Below are 20053 nucleotides of genomic sequence, written 5' to 3' on the forward strand. Positions count from 1 at the left end.
GAATCAACAGTCCTAACGTCCTATTGGACTATCTGTAACACTTGTATCCTCATGTGTGTGGAATATGACAAAATATTCAGGCAAGAAATGACCATGACCAACTCATCACATATGAAATCCACTTGTTTGACCCACATGTTAAACTAAGTTTTAAGATATTAATAAGTTATTTGAACACAGCTGGATGCACACTGCTGTTCAAAAGAAATTAGAAAGAACATTTAGAATGTTACAAAAGCTCTGTTGAACTTTCTATTAATAATAATAATAAATTAAATAAATCATGAAAAAAAAAAACAATACATACTTGGCATACTGTATATCATTCGTATGTTACATGTATAAGTCAACAGTTGAATTTATATAAGTAGATTGGTTTTGATTTATTGAAGTAGATTCACTCAAGTTCCCATCCTAACATCTAAACTTGCAGCTTGTCTGTCTCACCACAAGAAGTCAGCATCACCTCAAATCTAACCATGGGTTTTTAATTAATTACATAACTAATTATGGTTGCTTAATAATTCAACTACTGTATCTTTTGCAAGATACATTATAGATAACACTATTTTTTATTTTTTATTTTTTTATGGGATACTCATGTTTTTACTCATGCATTAAATCTGTGTGCAAAAGGCTTCCCAGATAGCATAATAGTATTGGGATTATAACAACTAGTCGTATTATGCAAATTGGAAAGCCTTTTGCACACTGCTTTAAAAGGTGATATATAAAGCATATAATAAAAGCGTATAATTTATTAATAATATATCTTCAATTAAATTGGGCCATAAAATTAGATAAATTCTTTATTTTACTAAAAATTGTAGTTAATTCGATGTCTTTATATAACAGGACTGTACACTGGAACACTAAACAGGGATTTATGAATAGCGAAAGAACATTAAACATGCATCAGTCAGGCAAATAAAGTTTACAAAGAAAAAGATGACATCTACAAAGATCTAACAACATCAGAAGGAGCATGTCCAGAACAGGATCTTAAGAGAACAGTCTAAGGCAGTTGACATGATGGCAAAGTTTCCTACCACATGCCTGTCTCTAGTTTCTGTTCACAAATGTGATACCGCTCACTGTGACAGTCAGCATCATGCATCAGCTTTCGATGCACTGTGTCAGATCCTTTTAAGTAGACACAAGATTCGATATCCCAATGAGCAGGTTTATTTTCATCCCAGAAACTGAAAAGAACACAACACAATACAGAAGTACTGATCTGGTTGGTATGTTGTGCAGTTTCACTTCTGTATCTTCATAACTTTTAAAAACAATTACAGAAAACCTTAAACATATGCTTGTATCACAATGATTTTTTACTGTGGATTTGAATGATAATTATCTCTATTAACCCAGGACCACTGGCCCATTGTGTCCCTCTTGAGACCTATCCAGTAGTCTGGGCTCTTCTGAACAACTCTTGAAATGAAAAGGTGCAGCAATAAATTGAAATGATATGCTTGTTTATTTTTTTAATTCATTTTGTATCTCTTACGCTGCATTTATTTAATCAGAAATACAGTAAAAATTGTGAAATATTATTGAAACAACATGAACAACATGAATAAACCAATAGATGTCTTACCAACTCTTCCTCACTGTTCACAACCATCAAATGTGCCCCATGCTCGTGGCATAAAGACTTTGATAATTCCCATGTCCCATAAAAATTTACTATCAAATAACAGGCGTTCTTATATAAAACCCAACCATCTGAGCAGAGCCCTGTATTTAAGAGAACAAAACACACATTTACATGCAAAACTTGCTTACCAATGTATGAAGAATTTATAATTAAAATATGGCAAATACAATCATTTTTAAATGTTTTTATTTTTTTATTTAATTTTTTTACTTTCTTACCTTTATCACCTTTGTAGTGGAATGGAATAGGTGTTATATCATCAGAAAGAAGACCCCTGGTCTGATCCTCCTGTGACTTATTCTTGACTAGAGTATGTAAAACAAACCATTATTCCTGACTAGAGTATGTTAAACTAAAAATAAACCAGTTACACAACCACTAACACATAAAAATGTCCTGAGACATTATAAATCTGACTTACAGTTGAGACCTGTTATGATTCCTATTACCAAGAATGAAAGGAGAAGGAGAACCGTGAACATGACACAAGCCACTTTGCCTGAAAATGACAGTAAGTCAACAGTAAGTCAACAGTCAGACATATCAAAAGTAACCATGATATATATATATATATATATATATATATATATATATATATATATATATATATATATATATATATATATATATATATATATATATATATATATATGTCTGAGGTAAACAACGCCCTCCTCATTACCCTACGCAGGAAGAAATGTAGGAAGAAATAAATGAATAAATAAATAAATGTAGAAATACATAAATGTAGAAATAAATAAAAGCATAAATGAATAAATGTATAAATAAATGAAAGAAGAAATAAATAAATATGGGAAAAAATAAATATATACATAAATAAGGAACTAAATGTATAAATAATTATTTATTTTCGTTTTTTTTTTTTTTTGCTTTTCTATATATATATATTTATGTGTTTATTTATTTTTTATTTTGTCAGACGTGGCATTCCATACAGCACTAGTGTGACAGAGCCTCTGTTGGACCTCCATGTCACCAGATGGCGCGCGCGTCAGTCTCCAGTCCAGTACTAGCTTGTGTAAAGTTTCTTCCGCTCGTTGTTCCCATAGACAGTGGTTGTTCCACTCTCCGCAAAAATGGCCGCGGTCGGACGTTTAACCCAGAAGCTCCTGAAGTCCGTTACGCTGACCCAAACCCGTCAGCTTTCGGCTGCAGCAGCAGCTCACGGTGAACAAGCAGGTCAGTGACCACCTCTAAATACCCCAAAACAGACGACGAACTAAAAGGAGCAACCATTACGAACAGCCGGAACTCTGACAGTTACCTTTTGACCTTGTCTGACGCGAATATCTGATTAATATTGTTCTGTTGTTGTCAACTTGACATAGACTGCAGAATAGCAGTGGGTTTAGACTTTTGTGTAGTAAGGTCACGCAAACTAAATTAATTTCGTCTTAATAATCAGTTAAATGAACTAAACGACTAGCTTGTTAACCGGCTAATTTGACTTCGTTATTATTGAAGTGTATACCACGTGTTAAACAGATTTGTTTGTAACTTGTTTATGGCATTTGTTCGTGTAGCCAAGACCTGGAAGATCCTTTCATTTGTGGTGGCACTGCCTGGAGTCGCGGTGTGTATGCTGAACATGTACCTCAGGGCTCAACAACACCAGCATGAGCAGCCCGAGTTCATTCCCTACAGCCACCTGCGCATCCGCAGCAAGGTGAAGACACACACCCTTTACACCACACAAACACCTTTAAATTGTCTGCAGGAGGAGTCTGGTTGGAGTTTGAGTTATTGAAAGGATTAGTTCACCCAAGAATAAAAATTCATCCATTTTCTACTCACCCTCGAAGCATTCTAGGTGTGTGTGTGTGTCTTTCTTCTTTCAGAATAATCCAATCACAGTCATATAAAAAATTGTCCTTGCTCTTCCAAGCCTTTCAATTGGAGTAAGTGGGTGTTTGTTGACAACAGTTCAGAAGATGTGAAATAAAGTGCACACATCTGTAAGAAAACGTCCCTCACACGGCTCCGGGGGGTGAATAAAGGCCTCCTGTAGCGAATCCATGCATTTTTGTAAGATAATTATCTTCTGGTGACTGTTGGGAACCGGTAGACGTGCAGGCAGCAGATGGATGACGTATGCGTCGTGCGTGCCTCTGGGAAATATAGGAGCAAAGGAAACAAAGTTTCCTTACTTTAACACAGAAAAACCAGTCTCCTCTTGGCTTACTTCGAAATCCTCTGACATTTTTCTTTACATATCATCTTCTGTGTATGTGACTTCTTTACAAAGTCACATACACCTAGGATGCTTTGAGGGTGAGTAGAACATAGACAAATATTCATTCTCGGGTGAACTAACACTTTAATGAAAAGAGAGAGTGCAAAAGTTCATTGAAGTCTGATTGTATGCACTTTTGAGTCAGGTTTGGTTTCAAATATTGTAAGTATTGCATTTTATTAGTATTTTGTTGGTACAATTATTGTCTCAGAAATAATCGCGGTTTTACGATTATGGCAATTATGCATTTATTCATTTCACAAAATTATGAATGTATAAAGTCACATGAAAACTCTAATTGCTGCCTTTTGAAACAGAAATAACACCGTAACCAATAATGTGGAACAAAATAATAATGATAAAGACAAACAAAAGTCCATCTCTCCAATTGGAGTTAAAAAGGTGACCTCTGCTCTGTAAACATCCATGTCAGTATTTCCCTTTTGAAAATAACTAATGAAAATAGACCACAAAACTAATTAGTGTTTTCAGTTTGTATATTCTTTAATTTTGGGGGGGACCTGAGGCAGAGAACTGAAAACTGGAAATCTTGTTGGTTTTTGACCAATAATACTGTAAAAGAGATAATGAATATCAATGATAATCAAGTATTAACAGAAGACTATTAACTTTATTCACCCCACAGGGGAAACTCTTAATATTGAGGTGAATGAGTTGAACAATTATTGTAATCAACTGTCATCCAGACGTATTAATTTTAATATTTTTTATAATAATTCATATGATTTGACTTGTGGCCTGAGAATATCATGTCTTTTATTTTGGATTGTGAGATCGGAGATCGTGCTGCGCACACATACAAACACTCAGGAGAACACAAACTTGTTGTGACCCTGCGGTGACTTTTATTAATAAAATAGCTTTTGATACTGATTTGTACCCTTATATTCATCAGCAATGAGGGGGTAAAATCACTGTTTAAGTAATTAAAAACGTTTGTAGAGAGATGCGCTGAAACAGGTTCACACACACACACACTGCTCTCGCTCTCCTGATCGAACAATTAATTCGAGGAGCTAAATTTTAGCTTTTTTTTCCCCCTGCAACAGTGATAACTGTCAGCATTTCAAAATTAAACATGTGCAAACCAACTTCCCATAATTGTAATTGTAAAACATTTATAAATCTGTTGTCAATTAAACTTATTTATTATTAAATGCTCTTATTTTTTTCTTGTTTTAAATCTTTTAATTTTACATGTCATTTTAAATACAGAAAACTGATCAAGAAAAATAAAAAGATTACCTATATTTTTACTTAAATGTTGGATACATGGAGACTTTTGTGAACATTTCTGTGTACTAATTAAATAATATGTTAATTTTATTAGTCAAACAATGTGTTTCCTCTCTTTCCCACATGTACATCAGCGCTTTCCATGGGGTGACGGCACCAAGAGTCTCTTCCACAACCCCCACGTCAACGCCCTCCCTGACGGCTACGAGCATCACGATGAGTGAAGGCTGTCAGGAGCTATACCTGAACTCCCATACAGGGACCAGAGGGCCCTCTGTCTTCCCTCTCATTTCCCTGGAAATCTGTCCAGGCCTGGACCACTCCTCAGTTTCTTTCAGTTTACATGACATCTGTCCAGTATGTTGATCTTACCTCTGAGCTTTCCAGAGCTAGTGGAAATACCTTATGGAAACAGTTACATTTGCTTAAGGACCATTGTATCACATCGTCTGCTTAAACTGAAATAAAAATCCATTAAATTATAATAAACCGTGTCAGATGTCTCATTTTTGAAGGGAATGACTGAACTCTGAATTCTGAGACACATTGTTTTACTTGTTTAAATGCTGTATTAAAATATAGAAGAGAAGTGCAAGTAACACACAAAAATAAATGCTTAAGGATTTATAAAGTGTGTGAATTCTTCTCATGGGTGCATATTAGTTAAAATCTATAAATCAAACAATGCTTAAAAATACACAATCTGTATGAATACTATCTCTCCCCCGAAAAACGCAAATGGATAACGAAATGAAGTTTGTTCCTCCAGGCTCACCGTACTGTCAAGACACACTCACATGACTTTACTCTTGTGACACCTTCCTTCTCAAAAACGAAATATAATGGCATAATGAAACACGAGATCTTATCAGTTTCCGTTTATACTACATGTATAACAGGCATTTGGATTTGTGTGAAATGTTTACAGTATTGTCTAAGTGAAAATGAATAATCAGGGGAGTGCGGGTGGGATCGAGTAACTCCGCTGAAGTTGGATGACATGCGTAAAGTTGATGTAAACTTCATTCAACACGCAGACGGTGAGTCAAAATAATACTTGGATCAGTTCTTGTAGCACAGACAAGAAACATGGAGGAGCGACCTGTTTGTTTCCACATCTGCGTGATCAATCAGGCGCACACATAGGCTATCTAACATGGATATAATCGAATACTAAATGCACCGCAGCATATTCTTCATGTCGATTCTCTTTCGTTAATGCTGATTTCCCATTAAAACTGATAATCAGCACCACTTTTTTATTATTTGATTATTTTATTATATTTTGGGTTTTTCGTTTTGGCTAGTCTCACTAGTGCAGAACCCGATGGTCGTGATATCCAGCTTGATTTGAGAATAATCCAAATAGTAATTAAAAAAAAAAAGTATTTAAAATTTTAATTATTTGTTTTCATGTTACTCTTGACTACTTGAGTTCAACAACACATGTTTTATATTAATAGCCTAGTATTTTTAAATGAATAGTATATGTATGCACACCTAGTGTTTAAGAACGCGCATGCCTGCCTTGTGATGTGTGAATTTGATTTTTTTTAAGTAACTGAAGTAACGAAATTTTTAAAAAGCTTTATCAGATATGAAAGGAAATCTACCTCCATTTAAACAAGCTGCTTTGTACTTTTGAGTTCTGAACGGAATTGTAAGGAGTAACGGGTAATCTTTTCAATTTAATTCAAATTTATTTGTATAGCACTTTTCAGAATAAAAAAAAAAAAAACGTGTCTACATAAAGCAGAAGTGAATGTTTCCAAGTAATGCTCATTTCACAAATTAACATTCAAGATAATAGAATCATACAGTTAGGCTAACATGAATTAATTTTAGGCAGGAGCTCCTTTGCCTCGAAAATTTAATTGAGTTAAAGAACAATCAATCACTTTAAGTAGTACTCGAAATACAAATCCTACAAATAAATACATAGTGAAGTGGTTTCCACTTATGTGTGCGTTTTACAAAAATCAAGAACATGAGTTTTTGTGCAACGCAGTTACAGTAACATCGTACAGTAACAGTAGTTTCATTAGTAACTTAATAAGCTTTAATAGTAACTAAGACATTTATAGATCTGTAATTGTATTATAATGATTAAATCTGGACCTTTTTATTCCCAGGTTTAATTGAAACATTTCCCAGATTTTCAATGTGGTCTCAGTCTTTTGGACCAGTTTAAGTTTATGAAGTGCTTATGGGTTTTCCCCATAGATTCTCCCTTACAAACTTAGTTAACCATAGTTTGTGGTTTTCCAAAGTTAAAGGAATTCACTCCACACAGCTGATGAAAGCATTACAATAATCCACACGATTCCAGTCCATAAGTTAAAATACTTGTAAAGTGAAAAGCTTGTAAAGTACGTGTTTGTAGTAAAGAACCCCATAGTTAAGATGTTATATTAATTATAAGGTATAATTAAATATATCTTAAATGTTGCTTCTGACCAAAATACCAGTTCTACTTAAGCCATAATAATGCTTCTAACAATGAAATAGTCCATCTCCTCGTGTCCTCTCACAACAGAATCCCAAACGGTTTTAGACTGTTTGGGCTTGTAAACAGTGCTTGATCTGTGCATAATTCTCTCCTGATTCAGACAAAATGACTTTTTTCAACAGGAAGGACTCATTTCAACAGGAAGCAACAATTTAATGTTAAAAGATACCTTAATCATTGATTTGTTTATTATTACAAACACCCAGCTTTTCACTTCACAAGACATTGAATAATGGACTGGAGTCGTGTGGGTGTTTTTAACTGATGTTTGGATTGTCATTCTGACGGCACCCATTCACTCCAGAGGATACATTGGTTAGCAAGTCATGTAATGCAACATTTCTAAAGTTTTGTTAAAGAAACAAACTCTACTACATCTTGGATGGCCTGTATGCGAGTAAACTTTCATTTTTGGGTGAACTATTCTTTTAATCAGATTGAGTCTCTTTTTACAGATGCAACCAATGGCTGAGACAGCGGCTTTGGCTTACTCCCGACGGTGAGGATAATATTCAATGGATAATTCTTTACATTATTTCTTTGAACAAAGTGATATATTGTGGCTCTATACAACATGTATACAGCTTCCTAAGATGTCCGTTAGAAAAGCATCCCTTCCAGTGTGTGACCCGTCAGTAACAGAATGCTCACCGTCCATTTTCACCGTATTTTCATGCTTAACATCGATGGAAAACACTTCTGTATCAATTCCTCAACTGTTTTCAGTCATACTGGAGGGCAAGTGGGTTTGCTCAATGGCTAACTTTGCTTATGTTTTCATCATATTTCCGAATGCAGCTTCTTCTTCCTGTATGATAGTTCAAAGGTGCAAGAGGAAGGAGACCTGACTAGAGATGGGATTTACTACTTCTCTCCTGAGGATGTAAGACATACGTCCTGTTTAAATCAATCTTATTCATAAAGAAATGTATTTTTATTTTGTTTAAAGCATTAAGAAGCAACTGCACCTTCCATAACAATATTTTATTATGGCTGTTTAAATTGCGACATAAAAATTCATATATATATATATATATATATATGTATTTATATACATGCATGATGGTGTGTGTGCTGTTGCAGACACCAGTGGACCAACAAGAGCTGCTTTGTGGACAGCTTGCCGGTGTATGTCGTTGTGTGTCTGAGATGTCTTCATCTCCTGTACGCCTGCTTCGCCTGCGCAAAAGCAAATATGCTGTCCGCATGAAGGATAGCTTTATTTGGGTAAGAGAAAAATTGTCTTTGGGAAATAGCATTACAAAAGCTGTTACAAAACCTAATGTCCTGGTATCTAGCTCCTCCTGACTTAAAAAGAGCCAAAGTTTTGTAACGGAGCAGTGTAAAGTTTGTGTGCTTTCTTTGGTGGTTTCACAACCAGCTGTGGCCTAATGGTTAGAGAGTTGGACTTGTAACCCTAAGGTGGCAGGTTCGAGTCTCAGTGCCAGCAGGAGTTGTAGGTGGGGGGAGTGAAACAGCACTTTCTTCCACCTTCTATACCCATTGCTGAAGTGCCCTTAAGCAAGGCAAAAATAGCTGTCCACTGCAGCTCCGGGTGTGTGTTCACAGTGTGTGGACATTGGCAAATGTCACAACTTCCACAACTCTTTTGAATGGGATCTTTCTCTGGTTTCCAGGCATTGAGCTGTGTGGTTGACATTCCTGATGTGAGTCTATGTGACTTACTTGATCAGCTGATTGCCCTCTTCTGTTTCTACAATGGACCAGTTCGTCAAAGCTACCAGGTGCAACATCACTGTCTGCAGTCTTCTATTCACTGATTATGAATTAAAGTGAATATATTTATAATGTTACAAAATAATTCTATGTCAAATAAATGCTATTCTTTTGAACATTAAATTCGTCAATGAGTCCTGACAAAAAATGTATCATGGGCTCCACAAAAATATTTAATAACATAAATAAACTTGATCACCAAATCATCATATTAGAAAGATTTCTGAAGGATCAAGTGACAGAGTAATGATGCTAAAAATACAGCTTTGACATCTATAATAAAATAGTAAAGAGATATTTCAAATTCCAAAAATAATTAGCAATATTACTGTTTTGCTGTATTTTGTAAATATCTCCATATTTATTCATTTGTATTTGTTAAGTTAATTTTGTTTTATTAATTTATTTAGCTATTTTACTAATAAATGTTAAACAAAACAAAATGAGAAATACTGCACTGGCAACTAGCTAATATGTGTGTGTGTGTGTGCGTGTACATATATATAAATTCCAGTTAAAGTTTAAGAAATGGAAGTGTTTAATGGTTTTAGTTTTAGTTTAATATAATAATCTTGCCTCGTTATACAAACAAATAAATCTTACAAACCCCACATTTTTTAAACGATACTTAATATCTATTAAAAGGTAATACCATATCAGACCACTACCACATAATTTTTTTTTTTTTTTTTTTTTGCTGCACTTCAACGCAGTTGTACAGTAAGGAGGATTTGGCTTTACGATGGGCCAGGTATCTCTGTCACCTGCAGGGTGGCTCCACTGAGCTTCACAACATCTTCAGCTGCCTGAGGACCATTGACTCCACACATGTAAGTATGAGTGGAATTATTATGTGGAATTATTAAATTTTAAACATACTATTGTGTTAACGGTGCCCCACAAAACGATTCTTTCAGTCAGTACTGCAACAGCAAGCTTTTAGCAAAGTATCCTGTCCTCATGTTTATTGTGAATAATTTTCTCAAACCTGTTGGTTTACTTCTCCTCACTCCTGCATCAGATTGATCCTCTGCTGCTGCTGAAGGCTGCCCTCATTCTTCAGGCATGTCAGCGATGTCCTCTGGTCCTGGCAGGATGTATCCTCTACAGGGGCAGGTGAGCTTTCATTGCAGGAGAAAATGTGTTTACAATAAATCATATTTATTCCAAATACTGATCATGTATCTGTAAGTGGCTAAAGCAATTGACAATTGTTTAATGTTGCACAGGGTGGTTAGTACTCAGATGACTCCTGCGCTGACAATGAAGGTGATGGTGTATGAGACGCAAATGTACAGCCAGGTAAAGTCAAGTTTCTTGATACTACATGTGTGTGTATGTATGTGTGTGTGTTTGTGTGTGTGTGTGTGTGTGTGTATGTGTATGTGTGTATATATATATATATATATATATATATATATATATATATATATATATATATATATATATATATATATATATTAGGGGTGTAACGGTTCACAAAATTCACGGTTCGGTTCGATACGATACACTGATGTCACGGTTCGGTTCGGTTCGGTTCGATACGTTTTAGATACAGCAAAATGTAAAAACATCTCAACTTTTCAGAATGCCGCAAGCGCACCGCGGGTCATGTGACAAGAACCAACCAATCAGCTTCATCCTTTCCCGTAACAATGTTGAGAGCTCAGCCAAGATGAAGGAACAGCTGATCATAGTTGTATATGGATTGCAATTTTGAAATAAATTCAGTAGCAGAGCTACTGCAAGCGATTTTTAGAGCTGCAAATCCATTTATCCTTCGCTGAAATTTCCGCGTCTCATGGAGAGAGCACGTCATTGTTGCTTAGCAAAGACAGACGCCTCAGGAGAAAGACGCGCTTAGCGTTTTCCATGCGTTTTTAGGCACGATATGTGAACGGCCCCTAAGGCGCTCGCTCACTCAGCACGCGCTGAAGGCTCGTTGCAAAATGTCTAATGCATTTAACAGACCAGAAATATAAGATCCTAAAATAACCAACAGGTCTGGTGTTTGGGTTGGATTCCCTGTAAGCTATAGTTTCTAAATGCTGCAGGGATAGTTTGCTGCGTGCATGTTTCTCCTTTTTTTCGTCTTTTCCCAGATAGTACTGACGCATATATCCCAGATATTCCCGCTGGTTTTTTTTTTTTTTTTTTTTTTTGTAATCCCGCTGGTGTACCCTGTCATGTTGCAGATGCGACATACCGTTGTTTTTTTATCCACCACTCTCTTGCCATCACCATTATAGCTTAAAGGGAATCCAAAGTGCACCCAAACACCAGACCTGTTGGTTATTGGAGGATCTTCTCATTTCTAGTCTGTTAAACGCATTGGCTATTTTGCAACGAGCCTTCAGCGCGTACTGAGTGAGCGAGCGCCTGCTGAGTAGCCTAACATAAACATATAAGATGGTGTTTTTTTCTTCTTCGGGAGTGTCAGGGGCGTTGCCTGTTACGTTGTTTGGGTTATTGGGCTACCTTGTTGAACGCATATCATTATATTTCTTTCTCTCTCTTTTTTTTTTTTTTTCAAATATAATTAATTACTCCAACGAACCGTTCGGTATACATAATGCGTACCGCGTACCGAACCGAAAGCGTCGTACCGAACGGTTCAATACGAATACGCGTATCGTTACACCCCTAATATATATATATATATATATATGTATATATATATATGACCCTGGACCACAAAACCTTAAGTCGCTGGGGTATATTTTTAGCAATAGCCAAAAAAAATATTGTATGGGTCAAAATTATACATTTTTATTTTATATATATATGGATTTATATCTTTTTTCTCCCTATGTCTCATTACAGGATTTCCGGGTGACGGCCAATGGCTTGAGCTCATCTGTGTGCTCACTGTCCTCATTCACAGCTACCACACAGGTGTTCCTGACACCCTCTGAACTGTACGTGCTCCGCTGCCACCCAGTGGAGAGAGCATACAGGTACAAATCAAGAAGTGTATGCATTACTTGATATCTGCATTTTGTGGATATACAGTATTGTTCAAAATAATAGCAGTACAATGTGACTAACCAGAATAATCAAGGTTTTTCGTATATTTTTTTATTGCTACGTGGCAAACAAGTTACCAGTAGGTTCAGTAGATTCTCAGAAAACAAATGAGACCCAGCATTCATGATATGCACGCTCTTAAGGCTGTGCAATTGGGCAATTAGTTGAATTAGTTGAAAGGGGTGTGTTCAAAAAAATAGCAGTGTGGCATTCAATCACTGAGGTCATCAATTTTGTGAAGAAACAGGTGTGAATCAGGTGGCCCCTATTTAAGGATGAAGCCAACACTTGTTGAACATGCATTTGAAAGCTGAGGAAAATGGGTCGTTCAAGACATTGTTCAGAAGAACAGCGTACTTTGATTAAAAAGTTGATTAGAGAGGGGAAAACCTATAAAGAGGTGCAAAAAATGATAGGCTGTTCAGCTAAAATGATCTCCAATGCCTTAAAATGGAGAGCAAAACCAGAGAGACGTGGAAGAAAACGGAAGACAACCATCAAAATGGATAGAAGAATAACCAGAATGGCAAAGGCTCAGCCAATGATCACCTCCAGGATGATCAAAGACAGTCTGGAGTTACCTGTAAGTACTGTGACAGTTAGAAGACGTCTGTGTGAAGCTAATCTATTTTCAAGAATCCCCCGCAAAGTCCCTCTGTTAAAAAAAAGGCATGTGCAGAAGAGGTTACAATTTGCCAAAGAACACATCAACTGGCCTAAAGAGAAATGGAGGAACATTTTGTGGACTGATGAGAGTAAAATTGTTCTTTTTGGGTCCAAGGGCCACAGGCAGTTTGTGAGACGACCCCCAAACTCTGAATTCAAGCCACAGTACACAGTGAAGACAGTGAAGCATGGAGGTGCAAGCATCATGATATGGGCATGTTTCTCCTACTATGGTGTTGGGCCTATTTATCGCATACCAGGGATCATGGATCAGTTTGCATATGTTAAAATACTTGAAGAGGTCATGTTTCCCTATGCTGAAGAGGACATGCCCTTGAAATGGTTGTTTCAACAAGACAATGACCCAAAACACACTAGTAAACGGGCAAAGTCTTGGTTCCAAACCAACAAAATTAATGTTATGGAGTGGCCAGCCCAATCTCCAGACCTTAATCCAATTGAGAACTTGTGGGGTGATATCAAAAATGCTGTTTCTGGAGCAAAACCAAGAAATGTGAATGAATTGTGGAATGTTGTTAAAGAATCATGGAGTGGAATAACAGCTGAGAGGTGCCACAAGTTGGTTGACTCCATGCCACACAGATGTCAAGCAGTTTTAAAAAACTGTGGTCATACAACTAAATATTAGTTTAGTGATTCACAGGATTGCTAAATCCCAGAAAAAAAAAATGTTTGTACAAAATAGTTTTGAGTTTGTACAGTCAAAGGTAGACACTGCTATTTTTTTGAACACACCCCTTTCAACTAATTGCCCAATTGCACAGCCTTAAGAGCGTGCATATCATGAATGCTGGGTCTTGTTTGTTTTCTGACAATCTACTGAACCTACTGGTAACTTGTTTGCCACGTAGCAATAAAAAATATACTAAAAACCTTGATTATTCTGGTTAGTCACATTGTACTGCTATTATTTTGAACAATACTGTATGTACACACTCTACTGTTTAAAAATGTCAAGATCTTTTTTATGTTTTGGAAAGAAGTCTATGTTTATTTGATAAAAATAAATAAAATAAACCGTAATTCTTCTTCTGTTCTGGAAGTCTGGCAGTCCATAGAACCGCTTGTGGGAAACTTATGAAATTTGGCTCGCAGATAGAGGAAAGTCTTAACATTAACCATAGCAAATTTGGAGACTCTATCTCAAACTCGAACGCCACAGATAGGCCAAATTTGCACTTATATTTCTGCTAATAACTTTTAAACCGTAAGGTCTAGAAGCAAAAATCTTGTTTCATCGGATTACTTAATAGCAATTTTTAATTCTGTAGAAAATCTACGTTTTCAAACTCGTTCTTGACAGTATGTTACATTTTCACAAAAATTGGCTCTGTTCATCAGAAACAGTTATCAAAAGCCTTCTGATAGACCAAAGCATTCTCGTAATTCAATTCAAATTGTGAAACTCTTGTATTAAATAAATTCAGTTTACACAGACTGAAGTAGTTTAAGTCTTTGGTTCTTTTAATTATGATGATTTTGGCTCACATTTAATAAAAACCCACCAATTCACCCTCAACAAATTAGAATACTTCATAAGACCAATAAAAAATAAAAAAATGTTTACTGCCTCAGTTCAGAATGGCATGGAGGTGATCAGTTTGTGGCACTGCTGAGGTGGTGTGGAAGCCCAGGTTTCTTTGGCAGTGGCCTTCAGCTCATCTGCATTTTTTTGGTCTCTTTTTTTTTTCAATTTTCCTCTTGGCAATACCCCATAGACTCTCTATGGGGTTCAGGTCTGGTGAGTTTGCTGGCCAGTCAAGCACATCAATGGAAATTTAACCAACTTTTGGTGCTTTTGGCATTGTGGGCAGGTACCAAATCCTGCTGGAAAATGAAATCAGCATCTTCAAAAAGCTGGTCAGCAGAAGGAAGCATGCAGTGCTCCAACATTTCTTGGTAAAATGTTTGCAGTGACTTTGTTTTTGTTTTTTAAACAATAGACCAACACCAGTAGATGACATTGCACCCCAAATCATCACAGACTATGGAAACTTAACACTGGACTTACAGCAACTTGAGCTATGAGCTTCTCCACCCTTCTTCCAAACTCTAGGACCTTGTTTTCCAATAAGGTGAAATCTTGAATCGATATTACTTGACAATCCTCATAAGGCAGCGGTTCTCTCGGTTGGTTGTGCTTTTTTTCTTCCACACTTTTTCCTTCCACTCAACTTTCTGTTAACATGCTTGGATACAGCACTCTGTGAACAGCCAGATTCTTTTGCAATGAATGTTTGTGGCTTACCCTCCTTGTGAAGGGTGTCAATGATTGTCTTTTGGACAACTGTCAGATCAGCAGTCTTCCCCATGATTGTGTAGAATGGTGAACCAAACTGACAGAACTTTTTTAAAGGAAACATCTGCAGGTATTTTGAGTTGATAAGCTAGCATGTCACCATATTCTAATTTGTTGAGGGTGAATTGGTGGGTTTTTGTTAAATGTGAGCCAACATCATCACAATTAAAAGAACCAAAGACTTAAACTACTTCAGTCTGTGTGCATTGAATTTGTTTAATACACAAGTTTCACAATTTGAGTTGAATTACTGAAATAAATGAACATTTTTATGACATTCTAATTTATTGAGATGCACCTGCAACTTCTGACAAGTTTGGCCATACAAACTGCAGCTTTTTCTACACGGTTTGACTGTTCGTCCACATGCAAATGCAGCACCAGGTCACTGAAACCGAACATTTTTGAAAACGCCTGCCAGGGTGAAGATTTTCAAAAACTTGTTGCAGTGTTATTGTGTAAACAGTGAAACTGGCTTTTTTGTTTAGTGATGGGTCATTCTTGAATAATTTGTTCATTCATTTCATTCAGTTGCACATGTGCAAAATTCTATAGGTTCTGTACTGGTATTAGTCTAGTAGTTCAACTGTTTCAGTGAATGCAGTCTTGAGTCAGAAAGATAATTGATTAGTTCATCTCATGATTCTTCGGGTTTTTCAAGTCATTCATTCATCACGTGACAGACCCATAAGTGCGACCAATGCAGTCTGAGTCGGAAAGAGACTTAATAATAATAATAACAACCAACTCTTTATTACCTTTGTTAAAGCATTCAGTGTATGGAAAATAACCATCATGTGCTTCAATTCACACATTTATAAACTGTAAGAAATAAAAAGCTACAATTTGAGACCAGAAATGCAGTAACTGTAAGAGTAAATAATAATTATAATAATTATGATGATGATGATGATGATAATGACTATGCACCCGTTTGTAAGGAAGCTTGTAAATTAATTTCTCTATCCAATGTTGTCACGTGACAAAAGAATAGGTTAATATAGGTTAAAGCCTAAAAACTATATTTACAATTTTTATTCTTGTGACTGAATTTTCAGAAGCCATCACAACAGTGGTCAGTGTCACGTGATCGTTCACAAATCATTCTAATATCCAAATTTCATGCTCAAGAAACATTTCTCATTAATATGAATGTTGAAAACAATTGTGCTGCTTTAATATTTTTGTGAAAACTGTGATACATTTTTTCTGGATTTTTTAGATGAATAAATTCAAAAGAACAACATTTATTTGAAATATAAATCTTTTGTAACATTATAAATGACTTTGCTGTCACTTCTTGATCAATTTAATGTGTCCTTGCTGAATAAAAATATTGATTTAAAAAAAAAATATATATATATATATATATATCTTACTGGCCCCAAGCTTTTTAACAGTGGTGTCTTTACATATTCATTGGTATTTATAAATATTCTCATTCTTAGGTCTCAATGCAGTCAACCTCCCTGCCAACCCAGCAAGTCCCGCCTTTTATCACGCACTTTATCTGACACCCCAACCACAGATACTGACTCTTCAGGCTTAGATCTCATGCAGTGTCCCCCAGCGTCCTATCAGACGTTGCCATCGTCTCCTCGCTCCTCCCTCTCTGATGAACCGTATTTCAGCCCCTCTCCCTCAAGGGTTAACACTCCCCTTCACTCCAATCTCATGAACCAATCAGAGTATTTTACTCCTGACTCACATGACCACAGCATTTCTAACGGAACTAACTTGTGTGCAGTGAAAGAAAGTTTGGCAGGCCTGAACATAAAGCAGGATACAGATGCAAGCTCGGGGTCAGAAACCAAAAGCGAAGGTGTAAATTCAGACCAGGACATTCAGAGTGATGAAATCAAAGCCCTCGCTAATGGGTATGAGCAATCAAACAGTCTTGATAACCACTTGGACCACGACAACCAGATTGAAAATGAAGAAAATAAACTGGATGCTAACAATCATGTGATGTGTAAAAATGGCAAATTCCAAGGAGAAACAGAGGAAGAGGCAAGAACAAAGAGCAAGCAAGTCGAAGGGAGACTCGAGGAGAAATATGAACCCACAAACACCCCCTCACCACATGAGACCCTAGGAGACACCTCTCTAGTGCCCTCAGTATTATACCAGCATAGAGTCAGAGGTTTGGTCTTGGCCCTGCTGGTAGAGCCAGAGTTTCACACAGACCCCTCCGCCAGAGAGGAAGTGGTGAGAAACATGAGTTTGTGTCTGTTTGAAATCATTTGTACATATTACAATTCACCCAAAAGTGAGAATTTGCTGAAAATGTACTCAACCTCAGGCCATCCGAAATGTAGATGAGTTTCATTCTTCTTCAGAACAGATTTGGAGACATTTAGCATTACATGACTTGCTCACCAATGGATCCTTTGCAGTGAATGGGTGCCATCAGAATGAAAGTACAAACAGATGATCAAAACATCACAAAAATTCACAAATAATCCAAACAACTCCAGTCCATCAAATTAACAATTTGACACAAATCCATTAAGGCTTTTTTTTTTTAACCTGTCACTTCTGGCAAAAAAACCCAAAAACAATCCATATTAAAGACTTTTCCAGTGAAAAAGTTCATCATCTGTTGTCCTCTCACATCAAAATCCTGACATGTTTGTTTAGTAAAACTGTAAACGGTTTAGGACTGTTTTCACTTGATCTGTGCATATTTCTCACCTGATTCAGATTTTACGACTTTTTCATTGGAGAAAACCATAATAAGGACAAAGGAATCATATCTAAACCAGAAGCAATGGTTTGAAGTTATAAATGACTTAATTATGGATTTGATTCTTAGAAACACACAGCTTTTCACTTCACAAGACATTAATTGATGGACTAGACTGGAATGGTGTGGATTATTATGATGTTTTAATCAGCTCTTTTGACTCTTATTCTGACGGCACCCATTTACTGCAGAGGATCCAACAAATTCATCTGTCTTGGATGGCCTGAGAGTGATTAAATATTAAGCACATTTTAAGTTTTGGGTGAACTGTTATTATAAATGAGTGAATTTTACTGAGTGTGTGAATCCCCAATATTTAGGGGTTTAGGGTCAGTAAGTAAATCAATTTTATTTAGCCAGTGTTTGCGGTATTTTTGATGCAATAAATTCAGCCTTTCAAAAACTTTCAAAGACATTTAGAATAATAATTACAGACCCCAAAAGTGATCAAATTATTCTCTACCACAATTGCAGCATCACAGCAGCATGGCATCCCTAAATGGGCTTGAGGCTCACCTGAGAAATACCTTGCCTGGGACACCCGGGCCTCCGGGGCCCTACACTTTTGCCCACTATGACTGCATTCAAAACACTCTCACTAGTAAGTCCTGTTTCATATCTCTCTCTCTCTCTCTCTCTCTCTCTCTCTCTCTCTATATATATATATATACACACACACACACACCGTATTTTCCGCACTATAAAGTGAACCAGATTATAAGGCGCACCTTCAATGAATGGCCTATTTTAGAACTGTTTTCATATATAGGGCGCACCGGATTATAAGGCGCATTGAATAGAAGATACTGCAGTCAACCGTTTGACTGGGTTTGCATTATGCGTCCACTAGATGAAGCTGTGCTAAAGGGAATCACAACATTTTGACAGAGCACCTTGATCCATATATCAGGCGCTACGGATTATAAGGCGCACATCTTCATAGATTCTATAGAACATTATATAGACAAATTAGTCAAAATGGTGACAGACACAAATGATTGTGTATTTTGTGTGTTCTTGAAATAGTTTGTGACTTTTCATTTGTTTTGTAGCTAATGTGTGTGGGCACTCCGCTGGACCCCAGGAGGCCTTTGTGAGGGCCACTAAGCTGCTCCATTCACATTTCTCACACTTAGACACACTACAGGAGGCCATTGTCAGGTTAGGCTGTGTTTTTGAATGCCTGTTTTGCAATTTTCATCATTTAATGTGTATTAAATTACACATTTAAGTTATGTGTTGTGTTTATGAATTACAGGAACGGTAGCTCAGCAGTGTATGGAACCCGTAGCACGGCCCAGGAGACATATTTTCTCCAGCGGGGAACACCTGTCAGAAACTCTGGAAGTCCTGATCCTCAGGATAGTGCCTTCTCACTACCCAGAAAAGCCCGTCAGCGGCTCCTTAAACATGGAGTTAACCTGCTTTAGCTGGGCTTTTTAAAAAGATTTCAATTTCTCTTTGATCTCTTTTTTTTTTCATAGATATTCACCATATTTATACTATATATGTCTCTCGTGTACTGCTCAAAATGCAATGCATGATTTTGTTTATATAATAGGCTGCTGTTTGTTCATTTTGTAATTAAAAGTAGAGGTTGAAAATATTAATGTACTGTCATCCCAAGTAATAGTAAAATATAGAGGAAGTGTCTCCATCGCGAGAGACGGGTTCTGTAGTGCTGTAGTCCTTCGCTGTTTAAATGGAATAGTGAACTGAGCCTTTAACATTTGCTTAGACCGTTCAGTGTTACTGTTAAAATTTTCTCTTTTTTTTTTAACTGGAACAAAATTGTGCTTGAGTATTAATAAATATCTTTTATTAAACCTGTTTGAGATTCTGTCAGGAGGGTTTCGATCTGTTAACTAATCAGC

At 36.5% G+C, this 20053-nt stretch overlaps 3 protein-coding genes across 3 annotated transcripts; 2 read left to right on the forward strand and 1 right to left on the reverse strand.

Moving 5' to 3' along the window:
- Positions 1 to 848: 848 nt before the first annotated feature.
- On the reverse strand, positions 849 to 2655 carry LOC113093788 (C-type lectin domain family 7 member A-like). The gene is made up of 6 exons (XM_026259354.1): positions 2625 to 2655; positions 2085 to 2162; positions 1882 to 1968; positions 1603 to 1743; positions 1339 to 1450; positions 849 to 1202 (listed from the first exon to the last, which is right to left on the reverse strand). Exons 1-6 carry the CDS (start codon positions 2653 to 2655, stop codon positions 1046 to 1048), a joined length of 606 nt encoding a protein of 201 aa, XP_026115139.1. The 3' UTR covers positions 849 to 1045.
- Positions 2656 to 2701: 46 nt separating this feature from the next.
- Positions 2702 to 5663, forward strand: LOC113093779 (cytochrome c oxidase subunit 6A, mitochondrial-like). Its single transcript, XM_026259345.1, has 3 exons — positions 2702 to 2863; positions 3208 to 3350; positions 5309 to 5663. Exons 1-3 carry the CDS (start codon positions 2761 to 2763, stop codon positions 5396 to 5398), a joined length of 336 nt encoding a protein of 111 aa, XP_026115130.1. The 5' UTR covers positions 2702 to 2760; the 3' UTR covers positions 5399 to 5663.
- Positions 5664 to 5960: 297 nt separating this feature from the next.
- Positions 5961 to 20009, forward strand: hps4 (HPS4 biogenesis of lysosomal organelles complex 3 subunit 2). Its single transcript, XM_026259335.1, has 13 exons — positions 5961 to 6214; positions 8139 to 8182; positions 8482 to 8566; positions 8767 to 8910; positions 9321 to 9428; positions 10134 to 10250; positions 10442 to 10536; positions 10650 to 10722; positions 12244 to 12377; positions 16882 to 17641; positions 18654 to 18780; positions 19232 to 19340; positions 19438 to 20009. Exons 2-13 carry the CDS (start codon positions 8139 to 8141, stop codon positions 19607 to 19609), a joined length of 1968 nt encoding a protein of 655 aa, XP_026115120.1. The 5' UTR covers positions 5961 to 6214; the 3' UTR covers positions 19610 to 20009.
- Positions 20010 to 20053: the final 44 nt, after the last annotated feature.

Source organism: Carassius auratus, unplaced genomic scaffold (genome assembly GCF_003368295.1).
Source record: "Carassius auratus strain Wakin unplaced genomic scaffold, ASM336829v1 scaf_tig00215135, whole genome shotgun sequence".
Classification (NCBI taxonomy): domain Eukaryota; kingdom Metazoa; phylum Chordata; class Actinopteri; order Cypriniformes; family Cyprinidae; genus Carassius; species Carassius auratus.

Coding starts and splice junctions, on each gene's coding strand:
- LOC113093788 (XM_026259354.1), bottom strand. CDS start 2,655: ATGGAGGTCCAACAGAGGCTCTGTCACACTA. Junction 2,163..2,624: donor ACAGAGGCTCTGTCACACTA/GTGCTGTATGGA, acceptor TGTCATTTTCAG/GCAAAGTGGCTTGTGTCATG. Junction 1,451..1,602: donor GAACAGTGAGGAAGAGTTGG/TAAGACATCTAT, acceptor TATTGCTGCACC/TTTTCATTTCAAGAGTTGTT.
- LOC113093779 (XM_026259345.1), top strand. CDS start 2,761: ATGGCCGCGGTCGGACGTTTAACCCAGAAGCTCCTGAAGTCCGTTACG. Junction 2,864..3,207: donor AGCTCACGGTGAACAAGCAG/GTCAGTGACCAC, acceptor TTGTTCGTGTAG/CCAAGACCTGGAAGATCCTT. Junction 3,351..5,308: donor ACCTGCGCATCCGCAGCAAG/GTGAAGACACAC, acceptor CATGTACATCAG/CGCTTTCCATGGGGTGACGG.
- hps4 (XM_026259335.1), top strand. CDS start 8,139: ATGCAACCAATGGCTGAGACAGCGGCTTTGGCTTACTCCCGACG. Junction 8,567..8,766: donor ACTACTTCTCTCCTGAGGAT/GTAAGACATACG, acceptor GTGCTGTTGCAG/ACACCAGTGGACCAACAAGA. Junction 18,781..19,231: donor CATTCAAAACACTCTCACTA/GTAAGTCCTGTT, acceptor TTTGTTTTGTAG/CTAATGTGTGTGGGCACTCC.